At 40.5% G+C, this 10,777-nt stretch overlaps 1 protein-coding gene across 3 annotated transcripts; it reads left to right on the forward strand.

Annotated features, from left to right (window-relative positions):
- The first annotated feature begins 3,126 nt into the window (after window positions 1-3,126).
- Window positions 3,127-7,810, forward strand: LOC115679291 (stearoyl-[acyl-carrier-protein] 9-desaturase, chloroplastic). 3 transcript variants are annotated; one of them, XM_056313274.1, is made up of 4 exons: window positions 3,230-3,349; window positions 4,250-4,337; window positions 6,137-6,641; window positions 7,053-7,810. In XM_056313274.1, exons 3-4 carry the CDS (start codon window positions 6,165-6,167, stop codon window positions 7,611-7,613), a joined length of 1,038 nt encoding a protein of 345 aa, XP_056169249.1. In that variant the 5' UTR covers window positions 3,230-3,349; window positions 4,250-4,337; window positions 6,137-6,164; the 3' UTR covers window positions 7,614-7,810. The 3 variants fall into 3 exon arrangements, with proteins under 3 accessions (XP_030458757.1, XP_056169249.1, XP_056169246.1); XM_030602897.2 differs by lacking the exon at window positions 4,250-4,337 and having other exon boundaries at window positions 3,127-3,349; XM_056313271.1 differs by lacking the exons at window positions 3,230-3,349; window positions 4,250-4,337 and adding an exon at window positions 5,214-5,296.
- Window positions 7,811-10,777: the final 2,967 nt, after the last annotated feature.

A 10,777-nucleotide genomic window follows, 5' to 3' on the forward strand; every position in this document is an offset into this window, starting at 1 on the left:
GGCTCGCCTGTGGCTGAGGCCTTTGTCAGAAAAGTTAGAGTTTTCGAGGACATTTTCGTAATTATGAAAGTATAGTGAGAGTAAAATTGGAAGAAAAAAATTCTATTTGCATTGCGAAAATGCAGCATTCCAAAGCACTTCCAGACCTGCTTTGAGCTAAAGGCCTCTAGAAATGTAATTGTATTTCCCGTCCAAAAAATTTGTCAAACACAATTTATATTTAGCCAAGGGACTATAAGATCCCAAAGTCTATTTTGGATGCTATGCTGAACCAAACGCATCCTCATTTCGGTGTCACTCGCATAAGATCATAGCAACGATAATTCCCAAAACCAACCACAAATTTCATTCCTTTATCACTTGCCTCCTCTACTTTTAGAAACACCAATTAATATATCGTGTTTCGCCATTGAAGGCCACTTTTCATCATCACTATTGCATTATTTGCAAAAACGTCATTTTCTTTCCAAAAATGCCCCCACCCAAATTCTAAATTCCCTATCCACACTTAACCGGAGCGTAACCATCGACCCGTAAACTCAGCCGCCGCCGAAGCCTTCCGCTGTCGTGTAGCCGGAGATTTTGAGGATTGGGAATTGTAAAGCGGCGCAATTTGGTCCTTTTAGCAATGAGATATTGTTTAAGGATGATTATATATTCGTATTTTGACCGTTCTTATTTTTCCAAATTGAAACCAGGTGTGATGTACGCTCAAATTCTGCATTTGATACTGGCTGCCGTTGCCGCATAACAAAGGGATAGATTGTCTGTCCTCAAAGGCCGAGAGTATCTTCCAAACAACATTTGTCCTTCTATAGTTGTTTTCATTTGTATTTTCACTTGGGGTAAGTCCAAATGCGCACAAAGTGCCGTTCGCGAGCGGCTCCTTTTATGCGAGAGGAAGGCAAAATTGATCGAGGAGGGATCTGTCGAAGTACAAAAGTATGTACCGTGCATGCGTAGCTTGCATTGGGGGAATTAAATATACTACATCATCGGACTTCTTCATGTGTTCTTGTCGTCTTCGCGTTCTCGCTATCATCGAGGAGGTATGTTCGAAAATGAAGCCGCCGTTCGGTCGGTTTCGGGAGGTGCCCGCGATTAAATCCGAGGGATCGAACGCTTGATTCTGGCGCGGACGATCCCGTATTGGAATCGTAGAGCCTTTCACTCGACTAATCTTAGGAACATGCCTGTCACCCCATGCATGGAGGGGGGCTTGTTACTAATTGCGAGTGGACGGGACGGTGACGAACAAGATTTGGTCGAATATAATAAATGAATACTTCGTGTTATATTACAAAATATAAGAGCATGTCTAGATTGATTGTTATTTCTTGCTCTTTCCCTAATCTAAATCTTGTAGCTCACATTTGCTAGCTTTTTTTTTTTTTTAATCTGAAGCTTCCGAAACTTTCACGACATTTAAATAACGATACGTATATTCGCATATAATATTTGAATAATATTTTAGATTTCCATGGAGAAGCTATTACTTATTTGTCAAGTGTAAACAAATAGGCCCCAAATAACTTTTTCTTTATCCGGTAACTGAAACATGACCACCACGAGCGGACTCTCGGCAACGCCTCCAGGTCTACAGTCCGGCTTCGATGTCGGCGGAGATAGTGGTGGCGATTGATGAGTAGCACAGGTGTTCAACAGTGGTTGCAAATAGGTAGCGAAGGGAGGTATGGGAGTTTTCCGTGCACCCACTAAACGGGAAAGAGAGAAAATAACCTTCCGTGCCGAACCAGTATCGCTGGTTAATATACGGAAGGAATGGCATAATTCCTAGGGAAGGGTCTATCTAAAATTTAGCAGGTCAGGGTTACCCGACACATGTCGTGTTTATATGAATATATGCTGAAACCTAAGAAAGCTTACCCCCAAAAAAAAGAAAAAAAAAAACAAAGACGAAAGATTCCTAAATAAGGTCTTGGCGTGAATTAAACAAGGAAATGAAATGGTCCCAAACAACAGCCGACTCTCTCTCTCTCTTCGTTTCCCATCGGATCCCAATTAAATTAAGGTAAAAGTAAAAAAAAAAGAGAAGAAAAAAAAAAGTCTTCGGAGTGAATTTGAAAGTCTCTTTCTACTTTAAAGCTAACCATTAGGCGGCCGATGTTAATGTTGTTGTTATTCATTTATGTCGGTACTTTCTTTAAAATTAGTACGTACTTTTCTCTCTCTACATTTATTGTATGAATTTTGGTTGGGTAAGTGATTCGATGAGGAATGACAATTTTGTCCTTGGACTCGTGAAAGTTCAATAGATGCACGGGTTGACATACGTAACAAAATGAAAGTTCGGTAGAATTTTGCGGGAGAAAATTATCCAAAAAGTCATAAATCTATTGCACTTTTGCTAATTGAGTCCTAGATTTTTTTAATTTTGCTAATTGAAACCTAAACCATTTCACATTTTGCCAATTGAATCCGTCCGATCAATTTTAGCCGGAAATCGTTGATGTGGACGCCGACCGTCGGCCGACGCATACTTGAATAATTTTTAATATTTCTGAATTTATTTATTTATTTTCTTTTTTCCTTTTCTCTCTTTTTCTTTTTCTTCCCTTCTGGGCATTGGCAATGTCCGACGACCGACTAAAGGTGAGGGCTGGCTAGAGGGGACATCCGCGTCAGTGATTTCCGAATAAAATTGATCGGATAGACTCAATTAGCAAATCATGAAAAATGGTCAGAACTCAATTGGCAAATCATTAAAAAGATTTTAGGACTGAATCGGCAAAAATATAATAGTTCTTCGTAACCTTTTAAGTAATTTTCCCGAATTTCGTGTAAAAAAGTTGAAAATTCCGAGATGAACACCTACTAAAAATTCCCCACAAATAAATAAACAAACAAACTAATCGCGAGGGCAGAATCGTAATAATCGGGACCCAACGGTGGCATTTTCCTCAGACGCAACCTCGTTCACACGAGCGCACGGGTCGCACGACACATGAACAACGCAAAACTCTGTCTCTCTGTCCGTCTCTCTCTCTCTCTCTCTCTCTCTCTCTCTCTCTCTCTCCTCCTCCTCTGGCTGCTGCTATAAAGGGAGAAGCTTTTTCCCTCAAGATCTTCTTGTGGAGGAAAATCATTCTCACGAGCACCGTTGCAGAGAGAGAGAAGAAGACGAAGCGAGCGAGCGAGCGCGAGAGGATCAAGAATCAACCTTGAGAATGGCACTGAAGCTCAACCCCTTCCTCGCCTCCGAGCCCATCACGAAGTCGCCGCCTCCGCCGTCGCCCTCCTTCGCGCTGCCCCCAATGGCGAGCCGCAGCCTCAGATCTCCCACCATCTTCATGGCCTCCACCCTCCGCTCCGGCGCCGCCTCCACCAAGTACGTCCCCCGTTCCCGTTCCCGTTTCTTCCCTCCATTCCGTCCCATCTCATCTGCTCGGCCCCCCTTTTCGCCCAACCCACGGATCTCTTGCCCAATCGGCGGGGTTGGTCCCTCGATGCGCTCGGAATCGTGGGTGCTGTCAAGCGATTCGAGCTTGATCTCTTGGCTCTTGCATTTCGCAGCACGTTTGTCTTGCTTCTGTGCCGAGGCGGTTGATTTTTCTGTCGCGTATGCTACGTGTTCTTTTTTCCTTTGCCTGCTGATTGAATTGGACGGAAGGGACGGCGGCGATGAATTTGTGGTTTCCGAAACATGGACCATCGAATCGTTGCATGATCGAATAAATCGAGTTTCTTCGTCTCGAGTTCGATTGTTTACCAACAGGCTCTCTTGTCTGCAAATCATGTAATGATTTTCAGCTGATTTTTCCCTTCGATTTACTTCAAAGCTTTTTTTTTTTTTTTGCGGGATTCCGGGGCTCTGTGTCTTATTTTCATACCGACACGTAAGCTTTTCGTGGTCATTTCTATTGCAAGTTTTTTTAGATTCGGTACGCTCTGTCGATTCGATGGCGTGATTTGCATGAACCAGGGGAGGACTGACGAATTTATTGCCGCAAAATCTATCGATTTGGCGGTGGATTTTCGAATAAAAAATCTCATTTTGTTCTTTTTTCTGGGCTGCAAATTTTCTCATTGTGTTTCTTCATTGAAGACTGAATTGTTGTCACTTGTAGTGTTCCTCTCCCACCCTCTACCTCGCAAGATCTTTTTCGTTTTTCCCTTTTAAACAAGGAAAGTCCCACCTGAATTATTATAAATTAACTATATACATAAAAAAAATTTCACGGTCGGAATCGATCTTCCTAGATGATGATGAATCGATGATGATGACCAGGTTTCAAGGTGGTGTTCTTTTTGAGCTCATGCGTGGTTTTGTCGTAGCCTGCTTGGTGGACAGGTGGATGGTTGGGTTTTCATTGCAGGTTGGCACAATTTCTTTTTTGCTCTTTTTTATTATTTTTTGGGCTATTCGGCTGTAATTTTGCGCTCTGCAATGCAATAATTGCGTCGCCAAAACAGAGTCAAGCCTTGTATCTTCTTGAAAGTTTATTCCTTGATGGTTGAGTTATTAAATTCTTTGCTGGTCACGTTCAGATCTCGTGCGACTTCTGAATTTTTTGACCTACTACCCCGTCCTTTCTCGACAGTATCGAGGGATATTGTCAAATATTGAATTTAATTATTGCATGTTCATGTATTTTCCACAGGTGCAGTGGATATTGGAGTTTGATAGGATTTTCTTGGAACTTTTAGTGGGCCAATTTTTTATTTTTTTTTTGCCTTGACCAATGAGTTTTCAGAAGATCTTTTTCTCATCTCGATGGTTTCTTGTGTTCCTGATGTTTTTTTTTCCCCTCCTGTTGTCCAATTCTGGATTCTCCTGTAAACATCAATGAAGTAGTTGTTTGAGTTTGGTATTTAATGCAAGGAGTCTTGGGTTTCTTTCAGCTCCTTCCATAAGTTTTGGGCCTTAGGTGGTGGTTCTTTGACTTGGAGTGACTTGTAGCCGTGGGTCATGCTTGTGTGCTCCTATGCTTTGTGACCATAAGTTTAATATCTTTTGCAGTAATCCTCCCACTTGCCTTTTTTCTTGGTTTGGTAGTTATCAGTAAGCTACTCCGATGTACTCCTGTCCCACATTCCTTGTTAAAGTGAGCTAGCTTCCTGTCTTTTGATCTCCTGCGGTGGATGCTTCTCTTTAGGGATCTGATTTGTTTGTGTTATTCTCAATGATGATGCAGCCTTGTACAGTCATGGACTACTGTCTCTCTGATTCGTTTGATCAGTATTGCAGGTGCAACTTAGCTTGATCTATGATCACTTGTCTAAAATTTAACCATTCATGGCATTGCAACCAAGGTTGTAAGGTTCGGGATTCTAGGTAGGATCGTAGGGAGGTCTTTAAGGATCCGATTGTAGGATTGGATAGAGGATCGTAAGATCCTGCAAATTTTTCAATTTAATGCATTAGCTTTGGAAGTTTTGACATTGTTTAGCTCGATTATTTCCACATAAACAATTTAGGAAGAGGCCAGAGGCTATATACTTGCAATCCCAATATTAAACTTTAACATAAAATGTCTTAGCAACTTCTTACCCCTTTTGCTTCATATGTGCATAGATGAAATGAATTAGATCGATCTTTTGACACCCAAGTAGACCGACAAATAGTGGAAGACAGTTGAGAGGGCTATGAAGGTGGGAGACTTTTTAAGTTTTTGAGGGAGTCAAAATGAAGAATCTCTCAATGAACACTTAGCTCTTCTTATACTAAATCATGCACTTTGCCTTCTATAAGTCATAACACTCCTAGAAAATTGTTTGGTCCAGCATGGCTTCTGTTGTTTTCACGAAATGGTTGGTGGCATGGAAATTGGCATTATGGAAAAGCATATCACGGGATCAGTGAGTATACAGTTGCAAATAATTTCAATGGGGAATTAATGTGAACCAAAGTAGTTATTTTGAAGTACTTTTTTCAGTCTCCTTGTTGAGGTTACATTCTTGCATATAGTATTCATATCAGAACATGTTTTACATGAACCGGCCTATGTTCCCGTGCTTCACTTGAGATGTCAATGTGAGCCCACAATCTTTCTTCTATCATTTGACTGATTGGAAATCATCCTATATTCAACATTGTTAACTAGATCTGACATCCATGTTTTCCTGCTTGTAATGAAATGTCGATGATCAGCTCCTCTTCTTATGCTTGACGCAGGGAGGTTGAGAGTGTCAAGAAGTCTTTTATGCCCCCTCGGGAGGTGCATGTCCAAGTAACCCACTCCATGCCACCCCAAAAGATTGAAATATTCAAATCTATGGAGGATTGGGCTGAGAAGAACATATTAGTTCACTTGAAGCCTGTTGAGAAGTGTTGGCAACCGCAGGATTTTCTGCCAGATCCTGCCTCTGATGGATTTGAAGACCAAGTTAGGGAACTAAGGGAGAGGGCTAAGGAAATTCCTGATGATTACTTTGTCGTTTTGGTTGGAGACATGATAACAGAAGAAGCTCTCCCTACTTATCAGACAATGCTTAACACCTTGGATGGAGTTCGAGATGAGACCGGTGCAAGCCCAACATCTTGGGCCATTTGGACAAGGGCATGGACTGCAGAGGAGAACAGACATGGTGACCTCCTGAACAAGTACTTGTACTTATCTGGAAGAGTGGACATGAGGCAAATTGAGAAAACAATTCAGTATTTGATCGGGTCAGGGATGGTGAGTTCATAGAGCTATATCCCAATCGATATACATACCCACAGCACAAAATCATACTCACATGCACGCCAAACCTTAGCAGTTAAAAAAGACACTAAGTGCACTGCACTTATCGATGATCATAGGATACAGCCAAAGATAGGTCCACGTAAGTTGAGAAGCATTCAATTGAATATTCTGATTCCTCTGAACTATTTGTTGCTCCTCCCTCTGCTGCAATCTTTAGTGTGTGACCTTCATTTTTAAGTTCTGTGTCTGTGTCTGCTGTCAAACTTCGATTTGATCTTCGAATTACTACATTAGAATTAGTTGTTGAAGATGCCATTAGATATGCGGATACTACATATGATGTTTGTTTTCTACATCTTATTCCACTAACCGGGGCTATATCCCGTCTGTACCTTCTACTAGGATCCTCGGACGGAAAACAGCCCCTACCTTGGCTTCATCTACACTTCATTCCAAGAAAGAGCGACATTCATTTCTCATGGAAACACTGCCAGGCATGCCAAGGAATATGGGGACTTGAAATTGGCTCAAATTTGTGGCACAATTGCATCAGATGAGAAGCGCCATGAAACGGCCTACACCAAGATCGTGGAGAAGCTCTTTGAGATCGACCCAGATGGCACTGTCTTAGCATTTGCTGACATGATGAGGAAGAAAATCTCTATGCCGGCTCATTTGATGTACGACGGTCATGATGACAACCTTTTTGACCATTTCTCAGCCGTTGCTCAGCGACTCAGCGTATACACAGCCAAGGACTATGCCGACATCTTGGAGTTTCTGGTGGGAAGGTGGAAGGTGGAGAATGTCACTGGCCTTTCAGCTGAGGGAAGGAAAGCTCAGGATTATGTTTGCGGGCTACCGCCAAGAATTAGAAGGCTGGAGGAGAGAGCTCAGGGAAGGGCCAAGGAAGGACCCAATGTTCCATTCAGCTGGATTTTCAATAGACAAGTGAAACTTTAAGGTGGAAAGATTCCCCATATATCAATCAGTACCAGTCTATCTCTCGAGCTTCTAATCGAACAAAAAAGTATCAAATCACAATATGAGTCATTTCAAATTGCTGGAAAGTGATGTGAGGGGAGGAATTTGTGGTTTGCTTGTAGATACAGTTGTTTCTCTTTGGTGTTGTTGCTATATATAATTCACGTATTTTAGCCTGGGGAGCAACTGTAGTTTTGATGTCATGTTAGCCCTAAGATGACGATGTCTGTTCTTTTTCTGCGAATTTGGTTGGCTCTTTCAGTTGTCCGTAAGAGTGTAAGCAAAAGTAGTCTCGTGCAATTTTGAAGATGATGACGAGTCTCTTTCACTCCTACTTCATGCCATGTTTCTTCTTTATCACCATTTTACAGGACATTTGGTCTATAGTCTGTCCATCGTTCAAGTGTCCTCTGGCCCTCTCCAGCCTGCATAAGTCATGGCCCAATTGAATTCCAGTCGTATGAATCTAGTCCTTGCTTATAAATTCTCATGCTTAAGCTGATTGTGCAGGCAATTGTAACTTCTGTTTATACAGGTGAAGACCATATGATGTAATTGCCAACGCAGAAGAACCAAGAGCGTAATAGGCATGAAGTCCCTCTCTCCACTGTGTAACTTGATGGAGGATGCCAAATTTCAATGAAGAAGTTTTCAGTCGGCGCAGGCCTCTCCTTCAATGTTCTCTTCTTCTTTACATTGGCCAACTAATCCATTAGAAGTTTAGTTTTACCGGGACTCCAAATGTTCTATAGTGATTTGTGTTTGACATACATATGCTCTTACAAAAAGAGTCCTAAACCTGTTCACATTTTGCCAATTGAGTCCATCCGGTCAATTTTGGCTAGAAATCGTTGACGTGGATGCCGGCCGTCCTACGTGGCACAACCGGTACTGACATGGATTTTTTTAAATAATATTTTAATAATTTTGATAATTTTTTGAATTTTTTCTTTTCTTTACTATTTCTTTTTTTCCCTAGACTTAGGGCCGGCGAGGTCGGTGAGGACTTCGCTCACCCAAATCAAGCGAGGCTATCGCGGCCGTTGCCCAGACCCGACGAGGGTCATGGCTCCCTCGCTTGTAGCGGACAAGGTCCTCGCCAGTCAAAATTTTAAAAAAAAAAACAAATAAAGAAAAGAAAAAAAAGAACATAAATATTAAAATATTATTTAAAATGTCCACATTAGCACCAGCAGTACCACGTAGGATGGCCGGCATCCACATCAGCGATTTCCAATCAAAATTGTCCGAATTGACTCAATTAGCAAAACGCGAAAAGGTTTGTGACTCAATTAAACAATTAAAAGGTTTATAATCGAGTTAGCACAAGTACAAACTGCACAATAATATATATAAGGAGTTTTTTTTATCATATTTATTTGCATCTATTATGATTAATATTATGGTATGACTCTATCTGATTCGGCTCCATTATTGGCGTTAGAATGTCAATGAATGGAAGAACCCCTTTTGAAAGACTTTTGCCGTGTTATGTGCTATATTGACATGTCCTTTCTTCTCCTTTATGCATTTTGTGTGTTAAAACATATGATTCTCAACAATTTTGAGTTGAGAGATTGGCTGTAGAGTGCATCATACTAATAAGACACTTGTGGAAGCTGCTAAGAACCCAATCATCTATCAATGCCCCTTGTCATCCCAACCCTTGACCGAATGTATTTATTAGCACATAACTTAACGCTTGTCCTCGCGTTCGAGCCGGTCTTACGTCGGCACGACAGGTCGTGGATAGAATTACTTTAATAGAATAATCGTCAAAACAAAAAACATGCAGAATAAAAAGTAAGAGAAAATTGAGAGACAGCATCAAGATTTGAAGTTAGACCTATATTTTGGTGCCGTGTTAAACAAACTATTTTTTCCAATGTTTAAACTATTAGGAAAGGGCCGACAATGTACTCTATCACACAACGAAGCGACGGAAATGGTTTGGTAGTTGGCGTAAAAAAACTAGACATGGGTTTATTACTTAGCTTTGGCTTGCAATGTTACACAGATTTTTAGACACTAAAACTGGATTATATAGTTAAAAATAGTTTTACTGTATACCATATAGTGACGGGCATACCAACCTTGGACCTTTGGGTGTAGGTGGTGCAAAGTAGTCATTGAGGTGACTAGAAAGGATCACCTAGAGGGGGTGAATATGTTATTTTAAATAATTATTGACCTATTTAAAGCGGAAATAAAAGATCAAGAATAAAGTCTGAATAACGTTCAGATTTAAACCATTTTTTATACCAATTTGGCAAGTGTGCAATGTAATAAGTAAAAGGAACTTTAAGAGATGAGAAAATCTACACACAATAAGTATAGTGATTCGGTTTAGATCAAACCCACGTCCACTCTCCCACGCTAACATCCTACTGGTTGGATTCCACTATATAATCAATCAAGAGATTACAATTATGAGTGATAAAACTCAGTGTATGATAGATCTCACTATCTCACTAAATCACTCTTTCGGTACTTCTCTCAAGATCACAAGTTTTAGCTCATGAAAGACAAGTAGCAAAGATCAAAGTGACCTTGGAATTGTAGATTCTGGATTTCATCTTTTGCTTCTGCTCCTTGGCACTTGGACTCCTTATATACTCTAATCTAGCCGTTGGATGGTCTTTAGACGATCATCTTCTAATCTTCATCTTAGACAGATTTGTATTACGGGGATTGAGTAGCCGTTGAGTAACAAAATCTGAATCCCGCTAAATCTGATCGCCCATATAATCAAAGTCTCAATTTCCATAAGTAGAGCTTTTCCATTTAATAGGAAACTTGCCTTGAGATAAACTGCCAATCGATTTATGATAGTTTGCATTATGAATTTGCTTTTGCAAGATTGAAGAAATCAAATCTATCTATATGTGAAATCCAAGGCAGATCACTAGCCGTTATGTATGTTCTGAATTTGTGCCAAAAATCTGGATTTATATTGTTTAGACATGCATTCAGAATTTATGTCGGATGGGTTGTTCTTTAAAGTCTTAACCTTCATTTACAGTATAAAGTCTAAACCTCCTTTACTTGAAGTAAATTCCATAATCTGATCTTGAATAAGATTGCCACATCTTTTCTTCCAAGAATAATCTTTTGAATCAAAATACTTCAAGACATTTATCAAA

Source organism: Syzygium oleosum, unplaced genomic scaffold, assembly GCF_021117445.2.
Source record: "Syzygium oleosum isolate NSW1041296 unplaced genomic scaffold, Sole_v2.1 Sole_v2.01, whole genome shotgun sequence".
NCBI classification, from domain to species: domain Eukaryota; kingdom Viridiplantae; phylum Streptophyta; class Magnoliopsida; order Myrtales; family Myrtaceae; genus Syzygium; species Syzygium oleosum.

What these genes read in the sequence shown, in the direction of transcription:
- LOC115679291 (XM_030602897.2), top strand. Translation starts at nt 3,189, where the DNA reads ATGGCACTGAAGCTCAACCCCTTCCTCGCCTCCGAGCCCATCACGAAG. An exon ending in TCCGGCGCCGCCTCCACCAA is followed by an intron (nt 3,350 to 6,136) that starts GTACGTCCCCCG and finishes TGCTTGACGCAG; the next exon opens with GGAGGTTGAGAGTGTCAAGA. An exon ending in ATTTGATCGGGTCAGGGATG is followed by an intron (nt 6,642 to 7,052) that starts GTGAGTTCATAG and finishes ACCTTCTACTAG; the next exon opens with GATCCTCGGACGGAAAACAG.